Raw genomic sequence first — 14625 nt, 5'->3', positions numbered from 1 at the left:
GTGCATTCTGTTGACGTGTCTAATCCGGCACCCGTTAATGACACAATCGGTGGCCATATAACTTGTGTTTTGGGTTTGGGTGCAGCCAGCCTTAGCACGTCTTTGTTTACTTATGTGCGTAACAATCTGCGGAATCAGCCTAACCCTTGCATTTCTTTGTAAGGCTCGACCTCAGTCAGTTCGTGCTATAACGATCTGGGAGACTGTACTTTGTCGCGCGAGTTTTGTGGTGCTCTATTCTGAAATGCTGAACGACTAAGTTCAGTCCCGCTTAGTAGAAGGCCTAGGTATAACCAGTGTTGTAAAGGTGGTCGTGTTCGTTTGCCACTTCATACTGATCCGCCAATGCAAATGAAAAACCTTATTGAGCGACAAGATTATCTTGACGGCATACGTGCCTATAATTAGATGTTCGCAATGACTTCATTTGGTGCGAAAGTTGAACGTTCAGTTAATAACGGTTCGAAACCGTATGTGTTTAAGGTTCATGGTCAAATTTCTCATTGGCTTGGTAGTATGTGTCCGGTTAATGGTCAGCTCCCAAGGTTTTTACAAATGTATGTATACGATACGGCCAATGAGATACGTAATAGGCTTACACAATTTAATCAAGGAGAGGACGGTGACCTTAACGAGGATATAATCCGATCTATAGTTCGTATTTTGGATGATCATAATGAGTTAGTGAAGTTGTTTCGTACTGCTCGGGATCTTTGTTCCTCGAACAATGTTCTCGAATTTCATGTATGTCTATACAATTCTGTTAGGCAAGTGTCATACGATATGCTTGCGCCTAAAGCTATAGGGGCGATTGTACATGAAACCGTATCGGGTGCTAATGATTTTAATATTGTTGTACACCAAAAAGATGGTCATCCAAAGCGTATAAATAAGCTAAGCAGTTTGTACATGTCGTTACAATATCCACTTTTGTTTATTTATGGTGAACGTGGCTGGTCTCCTGATATGTGTCTTACATCTGATGGGAATAAAACAAATAAGAATCTGACAATGCACATGTATTATAGCTTTATGATACACGATAGGCATTCTCATTATTCCGTAAATTTGAGAGGTGGTCGTCTTTTTCAGCAGTGCTTAGTAGATGCTTATATTTGTATTGAGCAATGCCGGCTTGACTACATTCGTTCAAATCAGAACTTGTTTAGAACCGAGTTTTTGCAAGGAATATATGGTGCTATGTCTAAAGGAGCCACTGAAGGGCATAGTGTCGGAAAACGTGTTATTTTGCCATCGTCTTTTACCGGAGGTCCAAGATATATGTACAAACACTATCATGACGCGTTGGCGATATGTCGTGTGTACGGAAATCCTCAGTACTTCGTAACCTTTATGTGCAATGTCAAGTGGCCAGAAATTGTTCGTTTTATGAGTCAGTTTTCGTGTCTGAAGGCTTATTTCCGACCTGACATTATTAGCAGAATCTTCCAGCTAAAGGTTGAGGCGTTTCGTAAGTATCTCAAATGTAAACAACCTTTCGGGCCTGTAATTGCTGGTGAGATTTTGTTATTTATTATACCGTTTTATGTCACACAGTACTAAATGCATATTAAGACACATACTCACTCTTAGATCTGTGTTCTCATATAGATCTATACACGATAGAGTTTCAAAAACAAGGGTTGCCACACTGCCACATACTTGTCTGGGTTTCTGCAGCGCATAAGATTATTATACCCGAAGATCTTGATCGTCACATTTCTGCAGTTGTATCAGATCCTAACACTGAACCTGAGTTGTACGAAATTGTTACTGAATCAATGATGCATGGGCCTTGTGGGTTAGCAAAACCTAATTCAGTGTGTATGAAGGAGGGTACATGTTCTAAAAGCTTCCCAAAGCGTTATCAGCACAGGACTACGTTCGACAAAAATGGATATGTACACTATAAGAGGCCTGCCAATGGGTTTTGTGTAAAGAAAAATGGTGTAGATCTTGATAACGCTTATGTTGTCCCTTACAACAAAAAGCTTTGATTGCATTTTAATGCACATATTAATGTAGAATATTGCGGGGGAAACATGTTGATTACATACTTATTCAAATATATATCTAAAGGTACCGATCGTGTTCGTTTTAAAGTAAGTCAAAATAACCCATCTGTTCAATCATCGCAGAGCTCCACGTTACCAAGCGTCAACAAAATAGATAATTTTGTTGATGGTAAATACATATGCCCTCATGAAGCTGCTTGTAGAATACTAAATTTTCCTATACACCATAGATACCCCGCGGTTCAAACTTTAGTTGTGCACCTTGAAAACATGCAAACTATTAGTTTCAGAGACCAACAACAGTTAGAAAACATTATCAACTACCCACTAGCCAGGCGCACTGCACTAACCGAATGGTTGGCGAATAGTGAACATGATGCCAGCGGTCGTCATCTACGGTACATCGATTACCTATCTTAATTTAGATGGTGCGAAAATGGGAAGTGTTGGATACTCGCTTACACGAATCAGTTACAACCCTCGGTAGACTTGTATACATACATCCTTCTTGTGGTGAAAGTTTTTACCTTCGCATGTTGTTGAGTCGCCAAGCCGGATGTACATCCTTTACCGATGTTTGAATTGTCAATGGGATCGTATACGACACTTATCGTGCGACATGCGAAAAATTGGGCTTGCTTATGGACGACAATGAATGGTCGCTAGCTTTTGATGAAGCTAAATCATGGGCAACACCTAAAGAGTTACGCACGCTTTCGCCCACATATTACTTCACTGCGAGGTGTCGAATCCGGTTAGACTGTGGGAGAATCAGTGGAGGTTAATGGCTGAAGACTTCACAAGAAATACCAAAATCTTGGCTGTTGAAGCACACGATTGTGTTCCAGATGAAACATTGCACCAATACGTCTTGTATGAGCTGGAATTCCACCTAAATTCTTATGCAACTGATTCATCTCTTAAGAAATACGGTCTTCCAATGCCCAATGAAATTTTAATCCGTAGCCTACAAAACATGCTACTTATGGAGGAAAAGAATTATGACCGAGAAGAACTCGCACAACAGCACAATCTTTACAAACAAGGTTTGCACCCACAACAACGAGAAGTCTATGAGCACGTAACAACGTCTTTAGAGGCAAACAATCAAGTACTTGCTTTCGACTACGGGCATGGTGGTACCGAAAAGACGTTTTTGTGGACTACAATAACCAGTTATCTACGATTCCAAGGAAAAGTTGTGCTTACAGTTGCAGCATCTGGTATTGCCTCACTACTCCTCCCATCAGGTCGGACAGCACATTCACGATTCAAAATACCGATCGACCTAACTGATAACTCGAATTGCAATATCAGCAAAAACACTCAACTGTCTCAGCTTTTAGTGGAGGCAGTGCTCATTATATGGGATGAAGCACCTATGAGTGATAGAAAGTGTTTCGAAGCGTTAGATAGGACACTTAAAGATATACTTGATAACAACAAAGATTCATTCGGTGGAAAATCAATTCTTTTAGGCGGTGATTTCAGACAAACACTTCCTATTAGAAAAAATGCTTCAAAGTCAGAAATTATATCGTCTTCATTACCTAGGTCATACTCATGGTTCAGATTTAAGATATTTAGGCTTACCCAAAACATGCGTGTTCTCCGTCCAAACATGAGCCCCGAAGACGTAGCCGAAATCACCGATTTTTCTAATTGGTTGTTGGACATAGGCAACGGCTTATTCGGCTTTCCTGACGATCAAATGAATAATGATTCAAAAGTTGTTCACATACCAGAAAGATACATCATTCCGTATGTCAAAGATTCCATATCGAAACTTGTGCAGTTCATATACGATAAAGATACCCTTTAATCACTGACCCCTTCGGAACTTGCAAAGAAATCAATAGTTTGCCCGGAAAATAAAACAGCCGATTTAATCAACGATGTCATTCTTAATATGTTGCCAGGCACATCAACCATGTATCACAGCACTGATCTGGCAGTTCCACACACCAAAAACCATCCAGATCTTGAAACGCTATACCCATCCGAGTGTCTTAATACACTTAACATTTCCGGCTTCCCACCACAAGAATTGAAACTGAAAGTTAATGTTCCCATAATTCTGCTAAGAAACATCAACCAAAAAACAGGATTATGCAACGGAACCAGGCTTCTAATAACCCAACTCCTACCTAGACTGATCGAAGCTCGAGTAATAACGGGCACAACAGTAGGACACAAACTCTATATACCTAGAATCTGCATTTCCCACAATATCAAAGAAAAACCTTTCATCTTCAAAAGAAAACAGTTCCCAATCAAGCTATGTTATGCGATGACTATTAATAAAAGCCAAGGTCAATCATTGAACAGAATCGGTATCTACCTACTGCATCCGGTTTTTAGCCATGGCCAACTATATGTTGCACTTTCAAGAGCAACATCACTCGACGCGTTAAAAATACTAATCGAACCCCAAGAAAACAATAACAGTAACGAAACGAAAAACATTGTATATTATGATTTTCTTGATGAAATCGATAAAACCTAGGTAATAGCAAATTGCCAAAACATCACACTATTGTTAACTTAGAACACAATATTCATAATTATCATTGCATTTAATAAAACAACTTGGTATGTTTTCTGACATTTGTTGTTCACATGCAGTAGAGGATTGAAAACCACTCCACAAAACGATGAGGTTCCAGAAAATACGTGACATCTATGACGGTAGCAACGGTGCACCACTTGAGATAAGAATCATAAAAAATGGCAACCATTCAAGCGCCCAGAAACATGTTTTCTGTTAACAGATATGAATGTAAGTATACGAAGTAATTCCGTCTCACAAAGTTATTTTTTGAATTTTTTTATTAGTTTACTTAGTTGTTTTTAGTTAAATCAGTTATGCCCTTTTATTTTGTTACACTTAGTTCTTTTTTAACATTGCATTTTCTTCTTCTTTTTTCTTTTATGTTTTATGTTTTATATTTTATGTGTTTTAAACGGATTCCGTAAGAACAAATATCATTTGCTAACAACAACTTCCTATGTTTAAAATTGGTTTCAGGGTGACGCAATCGAAGCAGCAGCAGCTGCTAAAAACATGGAATCCCTTATCAACTCACTCCACATTGGTCAATGCTATTGCATACAAAACTACATCTGCATCGGAAAACGATTCCCAATGAGGACAGTCAACAATGAAGCCTCAATCAGACTGACGCGATACACATCAGCAGTTCTGATAGAGAAAGAGGACATTCCACGCTACTACTTTAACTTCCTACCTCACAACATGCTTCATACCCGCACAAACAACCACGATCTACTAACAGGTAGCACACATAACATTCACACACAACACACTTATACTAAACAACAACAAAAAAACTAACACAACTGGCTAATGGCAGATTATATAGAATGTCTTATGCACGTAACAAATACACGAGACAGAAAAGGCGATGTCAAAATGTTGCTCACCATGAAAAATGACAGGTAAATAACCTTTGTAACACAACTCTAAATTCACCACTAAAGCTAACAACAATTTACTTACTAACAGTGACAACTCAATCATTGTGACATTGTGGCCCGAAATAGCAAATGACTTTGATCAATCGAACTTAACACACCAAGAACCTCCTGTTGTTATCGCGGTAACATCAACAAAAGTAAAGCATTTAACCCGTAAGTAACCTAGAAAATACCAAACAAACCAAACTATCTATTTCCAACCTTCTAACTAGGGGTATGCGTGGTGCGAATCCGAAAAACATAAATTCAGTTTTTGGACTTCTTAAAACCGTTTGCTTTCGGTTTTTTCGTCCTTTATGGTTTTAAATTTTTAGGAACAAAAAAATTTGGAAAAAATTAACAAATAAATGTATTTTATTTAATTATTATAGAGTACTTAAATAAAATAAGAATCCGGTTCGGTTCAGTTAAAACCAAACCGTTAGTTCGGTTCTGACAAAACCATAAAATCAAACCGACTCTGTTTGTTTCGGCTTTGTTTTTTCTGTAAAAATTTATCTTTTGTTTCGGCTCCGTTATTCAGTATAAATTTATCGGGTTTTTTGATTTCCGATAAGTAATTATCATTTAGTATGACTGATTAGTTTCATCTTCCAAACAGGTGATATCTAGCTTGGCTCCACCCTTCCGCCACAATAACCATAAATCCTCCTATACCGGATCTGACACAATTAATAAACAGGTAGACAACTTAAAAGTATAATATGAAAAGTGTACTAATATAGCCCATTGCCCAAAAATTAAATCGGCTAATTTTATTACAACCAATTACAGGTATAAGGAGCTAGGGTACACAACCGCCCCAACTATACACACCCAGACCCAGGAACAAAGAACCCGAACTGTCAATAGCTGAAGCAATGGAACTTTTCAACAAGCAGACCAAGGTACGCACTTTGATATATTTTACAAAATAAAATCAAGTGATGAAAACAGTACTAACACTACACTTCCTTTAACTCGCACAGAAACAACAGGTAAACTGCATTGGAACAATCACTGAAATCAACGCCGCTGACAACAAGACCTGGTATTACAAATCATGCAACCTGTGCAAAAATAGAGCATTCAAAACAGAGTTTGACACAACTGACAAAGGAAAGCAACCTGGCGAAAAAAGGACTTCTACAAATGTGAAGATCATACAATCGTCACTGGCGTCATGTTAAGGTATACAAGACCAATTATGGCATTAACAATTTAGTTTCTGACTTCTGTTTTGATGAGTTTAGTTAACATTTTTGTCTTAGAATTTAGACTTTCAGAGTAATTAGTAATTTAGTATTGCATCTCAACAATAATGAATAAATCATTTTTTTGTGTTTTAAAGACCACGGATTACAAAGAGTTAGTTGAGGGCTTTGCTCCCAAATATGTTAGAATAGCATCATGATTGGTTTAATAATTTCAATTATTGATCATTTGGCTAAAAAAGCTTTTGTTTTATGTATTCTGTCATATATAAACAAAGTAATTAAATAAAAGAATCTTAAATATTTTAAAGTATATAATTTACTAAATCAATAAAGTAATTTAAAAGTAATATGATAAATGTTTAACAATTAAAACGTAATAAAGCTTCTCACAAACCTGCCTTCTATGTACACAGGTATTGCGTTTCAGCAACCATTGAAGACGAATCTGGAAAAACCACATCCACTTTCTTCGATGACACAATTGCATCACTCATGGGTCAAAGCTACGAAGGCCTCATTCAAAAAGAAGGGTAAACCGATTCCATAACTTTCCCGGAACCATCCCAACAGATCAAAGGATTCCGCAAAAAGTTTCGCTTGCAGCATGATGTGCGCACGCGTGAGTGCTTAAAATATAAGAGGTTGGATATTTAGCTTTTGCACAAGATCCTGTTTTAAATTTATAAAAATGATTTCTACGAAGACTAAACACACACAAAATAGGCAAGTGTACCTATCGTATATGTAGAATAGTATTGGTAAGAACCAAGTATCGATCCGTGGACACAAATGTTTCTAATAATGAATCGTCGTTTTACTTTAATCGGAGGTTTTAATTATATTTGGGGTTAATTTTTGAACTTTTATAAAATATAAATACTTAAATATAATATATAGGTGACCAAGACGAGAGATTCTAAACAAGTAATTCAATTATTTGAAGGTTACCATCTAAGATCAAGAGTCCACTCCATTTTATCATTGAGAATTAATACGTAAACATGTGGTAAAACTTGTCATAATAATATATGATAGATAGCTCCTCATTTCTAAGCGAGCATCTATGACAAAAAGGAAGTAGCATGCGCATTTTAAAGTCGACCATTTTCTAATGTCATGCTACCTCGAGAATGTTAATTTAAGTTGGCAAGTAGTTTCGTAAAATAGAAAGATTAGGATTGACTCCGATTTCTCAAATACCAATTCTAACAACTTCGGGTGGTTGTAGTTAACTCACACAACCTCCCCTTGGTTGATTTAAGTAGGTTATACTTACACATTCCATTAACATATGATTTTTTAACTAGCATGATATCCTAAGCAAAGCTATTTTCGGATTACCAAGACTTAGAGAAATAGATCATAACTTATATCTCATCATTTCTAAATATAATATAAGGATCCATGTTTCGTTAATTTATCAAATTATTTGTATCTTTCAAGAACATGAATCGATCATGAATGATTGCCAATAGAATTGACAATCACCAACTTTGAATTGTTGATTGAAGATGGTGAAACATTTCTCTTCAAAAGATAATTGCAAGATAACCATGTACTTTACTAGACTAAACCACATGTTTTTTTTATAATTATCAAGTAAAACAAAGCTTCTTCATAGATTTAGATGGTAAATGGAGTTTAGCTCATAATGAGCATGGTTATGAACATTAGAATGGATGATGATAACAAACACATGACTAAACTAGAACAATCTAACCAAATATGGATGAATCTTCCTTTTTAATGATGATGATGGATGATGATGATGGTTGATGATGTTGGTCTCCAAAACTTCAAACTCTTCACTAGATCTTCAATATGAGAGTTAGCGGGTGTTTTTATAAGTGAAAACCGGATAGAAATCTCATCAAGGAACACCAAATGAGTGCAACATGAGCTACTATTTATAGGCAATCTGGAGTGAGGGGCACGGCCCCATGCTTATGTAGGCACACCCCCGTGTTTTATTATGACATGTGTCAGATTTGTTTTGTTCAAGGCACACCAAATGAGTGCAACATGAGCTACTATTTATAGGCAATCTGGAGTGAGGGGCACGGCCCCGTGCTTATGTAGGCACGCCCCCGTGTTTTATTATGACATGTGTCAGATTTGTTTTGTCGTTTCTTATGTCTGACCACGGCCCCGTGGGTAAGGGGCACGACCTCGTGCTTTTGTTTCTAGTTTTTGTCTTTTCTTGTAGTTTTTTTATATTTTCTGGTGTTCATAAGCACGGGGGCGTATTTCTTGAGGTATGGGGGCGTGTTTCTTGCTTTTCTTGTGTTTTCTTCCGTTTTTCTTCATCTTTTGGCTTGTTTCTTTGGCATTTTACCGGTTCCATTCGTTGACTTGTTTCAGTGTGGCTTTGCATGCATAGAAGTTTGCCTCTGGATATCGATGGTTGAGGTATGTTAATCTTGTGTTGGCCCATCTATTCCTTGCATCACGTCCGGGAAAGACCAAAAATGCATGAACATCATCATCATACTCGGCCATGTGCAATTTGTATCCAAATTAGTCAAAATTTGTAAAAATTTATTCAGATAGTAGAACAGAGAGTAGGGCACGGTACCGTGCTTTTAGAAGCACGACCCGTGCTGTTACTGTTCGTCAGTTTATACCAATTTTGACTTTTTGTGACCAAAAGGTGACCACGAGTCGTGTTTGTTCAAGGCACTGTTCGTGTTTTTAATTCTAATTTCTATTTTATCTAGATTCGAACCCTCGTTTCTAACCAGTTACACCATTTGGGTTTATTGTTGTTTTGGATATTCAACTCAAGATCCAAACCCGAATGGTTCCTTTCAACCAATCTTTAACAAACAACTATTCAACAATCCATCATCCTAAACTAATAGAATAACCCATATCTTGTTCGGGTTTAGACCCGATTCAATCAGTTTGAGAGACTTTAGGGTTAAACTAAACATAGAAAGATGAATTTGAACAATATAATAGTTAAATTAACATACCTTTGATTTGATATTGAAGATTTAATACGGAAATTAGTGAAATGAGGGAGTGGTCGGTGGTTCTTGTACAGGGACGAAGTTGGTTTTAGGGTAGAATGGTTAGAAAAGTTGTTTTAATAATTTAAAATTCGTAATTGTGCTGAACATAAAAGCACGGTACTGTGCTGCATTATGCGGACAGTTTCTTTATTTTATTTTTCAAGCTGGTTTGTTTTTTAACTGATTTTCTTTGTAGGTTAGGATTAAGACAGTAATTAAAAGTCCTAAATTTCATTAAAACATAAAAGATGGTTAAACATAGTAAAATGAAAAGTATAACAACAACCACCCTAGACCTTAACACATAATACTAGCGGGAGCAACTACATAAAACAAAGTCGGGACTTCAACGACCACCATTCCCGAACAGGTCTTGAATGTGTAATGGGCTCGCTTAACTTCCAAGAGCTCGGAAAGCTTTTTGTCAAGCTTTGCGATTTCGCGGTTGAGAAAGTTGAGTTTGGAAGCCACATCTTTGTGGTGGCCATCCACCACATGGAAGTTTTCGAACCGAAGTAGTTCGACTTTGTTGATTAGCTCGATTACGCGAGATTCAGTTTGGATGTTGCTTTCGACTTGGTCTCTCATAATGCATTGTAGCCTCATGACCTCCTCCTCAAGGTTTGAGGAAGATTCATGTTTCTTGCCTTTCCTCACTAGCCTCCATTCAACTTTCTTGCCTTCCATTTCAGTAATTTTGTTTTTGGTGTAAATGGAATAGTGAGTTTTTGCATGAATTATATAAAAACTGGAAGGTCAAACACGGCCCCGTGCTCTTGAAAGCACGGCCCCGTGCTGCTAGGAGAATAAATGTTTCTGAGTCAGAGAATTGTACGGAGTCAGCGCGTATCATGCTGAAGATTCTGGGGTGACCACGGCCTCGTGCTTTTAGAAGCACGGCCCGTGCTTTTAGTTATTGAGGCTTTCTTTTATTTTTCAGCAAGATGCGAGAGCCGGAATTTTTAGAATGATGTTTAGCATGTTATTTTAAGAGTTTGGGCATCCTAAAAATAGATTTTCATTAAAGTTAGGTCCTAAAACAAATATGGGATAAGCCCGGTTTTCCTAAAGATATGAAAATATTCTGGTTAAGCCCGAAATTCCTAACACAATGTGCGTAATGCACTTGTTTACACATGAAACTAGAAAATTAAGTTTCCAAGATTTCCCCGAAAGGTTCTCCTCCTCCGAATGGCCCTGGTGGTGGAAAGTACGTGAAACCTAGAACTTGAAACTGGACTTGTTCGTTAATGTCTTGAAGTTCCATTTTCATGTTTTCCACTGATTCAATGAGTTGAACGAGACGCATCTCAGCAAGGAGATTCATTTCGGTGAGTTCCTTGACAAGTTCTTGAAGTTTCAAAAGAAGCTCGGTTTTGGAAACATGGCGGGCATCGTTTCTCGGTTTTCAAGGATCGGGAATTGCTTCACTCATTTCAGTAGGCATGTTGAATTTTTCAAAGAGGGGTGTGTTGGTTTTGGTTGGTGAAAAGAATGCATTGGCAAGAAGTGCCTTTTATAGCCAACCAAATACCCAAGCACGGCCCCATGCTTTTAAAAGCACGGCCCGTGTTCTTACTCTGACAAATCGGTTACGAACCAGTCTGACTGAGATTTTTGCAGCGAAGATTCCGGTCCGCATATTGCGGCACAACGTCGTGCTTCCTTAAGCACGCCCCCGTGTTTTAGTGTCTTTTTTAAGTAAAAAATATCTACACGGCCTATTTTGTGAAGGTCTTGGCCAAACGCCGTCTCCTTAATTTCTATTTAGGGAGTTGGAGGGTCACTTCCTCCGAAACTTCTTCAAATGGTCCATTGATATATGGTTTTAATCGATGTCCATTGACTTTAAACTTTTGGCCGTTTTAATTTGAAATCTCGACTGTTCCATAGTCAAAGACTGACTTAACAATGTATGGGCCTTTCCATCGTGATTTCAATTTTCCTAGGAAAAGATGTAAATGTGTGTTATATAACAGTACACGATCGTCAACTTGGAATTTCTTGTTTCCTTTTAAATGGGTGTCGTGCAGACGTTTAGTCTTTTATTTGTAAGACCAGGAATTTTCATAGGCCAACGTTCTTAGTTCTTCGAGTTCGTGAATTTAATCATCCCGGTTTATGCCGGTGGGCATTAGATCGAAGTTCACTGCTCTGAGAGCCCAGTAGGCTTTGTGTTTTAATTCTACTGGTAGATGACATGCTTTCCCATAAACTAGTTTGAAGGGTGTTGTTCCTATAGGGGTTTTGTAGGCTGTCCAAAGGGCCCACAAAGCGTCATCTAACTTTTCTGCCTAATTTTTGCGATTCATCCCTATAGTTCTTTCTAAGATCCTTTTAATTCCTCGATTTGAGACCTCTACCTGCCCACTAGTCTGAGGGTGATATGGTGTTGCCAGTCGGTGGTGAACTCCATATCGTGCTAAGAATTTGTCCATTAAAGCATTACAGACGTGGGTACCTCTATCACTGATTAGGGCTATTGGAGTACCGAATCGTGAAAATAACTTTTTCAGAAATCGTACAACTACTCGAGCATCGTTAGTGGGAAGAGCTTGTGCTTCTACCCATTTAGATACGTAGTCGACTGCTACAAGGATGTATTTATTTCCGAATGAGTTAGGAAATGGGCCCATGAAATCTATTCCCCATACATCAATGACTTCACAAATTTGAATGCCTTTCTGAGCCATCTCATTTTTGGTTGAGATGTTTCCGGATCTTTGATAAGCATTGCATGCTTGGATCAAAGCATGTGTGTCTTTGTATATGGTGGGCCAGAAAAATCCTGCATCAAACACCTTTCTGACCGTAGTGGCGGTACCGTGGTGTCCCCCGGTAGGTCCTTCATGGCAGTGTTTGAGAATATCTAAGGTTTCCTTTCCTGCTACACACCTACGAATAACCTGTTCGGCACCTATCCTAAACAAGTACGGATCTTCCCAGAAGTAGAACTTAAGGTTGGAGAATAATTTCTTCCGTTGTTGGTGAGTAAGTCCTTTTCTTAGGATTCTGCAAGCTAGATAGTTTGCGAAGTCGGCAAACCAAGGACTTTCGTCTTTCTCCTGTATGACTGCTTGGATATGCATGAGAACTTCATGTGAAAAATTATAATTGATGATTTCCTCGTGATGTTTCTTTGAAGCTGGGCATTCTAAGCGTGAGAGATGGTATGTGGCTACATTCTCTGCTCCTCTCTTGTCCTTGACTTCTATGTCGAATTCTTGGAGTAGTAGGATCCATCGTATAAGTCTAGGTTTGGCATCTTGCTTGCTGAAGAGGTAACGTATGGCGGCATGGTCGGTGTAAACTATGGTTTTGGAAAGAACGAGGTATAATCTTAATTTTTCAAAGGCAAAAACTACTGCTAGTAACTCTTTTTCTGTTGTAGTGTAATTTTCTTGTGCATCGTTAAGAGTCTTACTAGCATAGTAAATTGGGTGAAAGTGTTTTTCCTTGCATTGTCGAAGTACGGCTTCAATTGCAAAGTCACTTGCATCGCACATGATCTCGAATGGAAGGGTCCAATCGGGTGTATTCATGATTGGTGCGTTGACAAGTTTGTCTTTTAATATGTTGAATGATTCAACACATTTTTCAGAAAAGACGAAGGGTGCGTCTTTTTCCAGAAGTTTGGTCATAGGTCTAGCTATTTTGGAAAAGTCCTTTATGAAGCGTTGGTAAAATCCTGTGTGACCTAGAAAACTTCTAATGGCTTTTACTGAGGTTGGGTGCGGAAGTTTGGATATTGTTTCTATTTTTGCTTTATCGACTTCTAATCCTTTTTGAGAAATCTTGTGGCCGAGAACGATGCATTCTTTAACCATAAAGTGAAATTTCTCTCAGTTGAGCACTAGATTTACTTCCTCACACCTGGCTAACATTTTGTCGAGGTTCTTCAAGAAATGATCGAAAGAATCTCCAAAGACTGAGAAGTCGTCCATGAATACTTCCATAGAGTGTTCGATCATTTCGTGAAAGATGGCCACCATGCATCGCTGGAAGGTGGCTGGAGCATTACATAGTCCAAATGGCATTCTTCGGTAGGCGAAGGTTCCGTACGGACATGTAAAAGTGGTTTTCTCCTGATCTTCAGGAGCGATGGGAATTTGGAAATATCCGGAAAATCCGTCAAGAAAACAGTAGAACATTTTTCCAGATAATCGTTTAAGCATTTGATCAATGAAAGGGAGTGGAAAATGATCTTTTCTTGTGGTGTCATTAAGTTTCCGGTAGTCAATGCAAACTCGCCAGCCTATGATGTTCCTCATTGGTATTAGCCCGTCCTTCTCGTTCATTACAACTGTCATTCCTCCCTTCTTGGATACTACCTGAACGGGACTAACCCAAGGTGAATATGAGATTGGGTAGATTAATCCGGCATAAAGGAGTTTGATTACTTCTTTCTTTACCACATCTTGCATGTTAGGATTGAGACGTCTTGATGTTGGACCACGGTCTTGTATTCTTCCTCCATGAGAATTTTGTGAGTACAAAACGAAGGACTGATGCCCTTGATATCCATGATCTTCCATGTGATGGCCTTCTTATGGCTCTTATGAACCTTAAGAAGTTCGTCTTTCTCTTCTTTCAAAAGGTGAGATAAAATAATTACTGGGAGTTGAGAGTCTTTTTCTAGAAAGGTGTATTCGAGATGGTTTGGTGGTTCTTTTAACTCTAAGGCTGGTGGTTCTTCGATTGATAGTTTTGATTTTTCATTACATTTAGTGATTTCATATATTACTTTTGATGCTTCCTGATAATCATCATTGATATTTTTGTTTTCTAAAACGGGTATGTTGAGTGTTTTGTCTAAGACTTGTGTTCTAGTGTTTATCGATGGAGGAATTTCGCATATAGCAACTCACGATGGAATCTTTGATGTCGACACAATCTAATATG

The 14625-nt window shown here is 38.2% G+C and overlaps 2 protein-coding genes across 2 annotated transcripts; both read left to right on the top strand.

The window, feature by feature from the left end:
• The first annotated feature begins 417 nt into the window (after window positions 1–417).
• LOC143624101 (uncharacterized) lies at window positions 418–1997 on the top strand. The gene is made up of 2 exons (XM_077094841.1): window positions 418–1516; window positions 1612–1997. The coding sequence occupies exons 1-2, from the start codon at window positions 418–420 to the stop codon at window positions 1995–1997; spliced, it is 1485 nt and encodes a 494-aa protein (XP_076950956.1).
• An 802-nt stretch (window positions 1998–2799) lies between these two features.
• LOC143624100 (uncharacterized) lies at window positions 2800–3837 on the top strand. The gene has a single exon (XM_077094840.1). It carries the CDS (start codon window positions 2800–2802, stop codon window positions 3835–3837), a length of 1038 nt encoding a protein of 345 aa, XP_076950955.1.
• The last annotated feature ends 10788 nt before the right edge of the window (window positions 3838–14625 follow it).

Source organism: Bidens hawaiensis, unplaced genomic scaffold (assembly GCF_021521415.1).
Source record: "Bidens hawaiensis isolate Kalapana, Puna unplaced genomic scaffold, B.hawaiensis_p1.1 tig00003654_1, whole genome shotgun sequence".
In the NCBI taxonomy this organism is placed as follows: domain Eukaryota; kingdom Viridiplantae; phylum Streptophyta; class Magnoliopsida; order Asterales; family Asteraceae; genus Bidens; species Bidens hawaiensis.
Note: the sequence above shows the minus strand (reverse complement) of the source record. Positions and strands in the feature narration are given on the sequence as shown.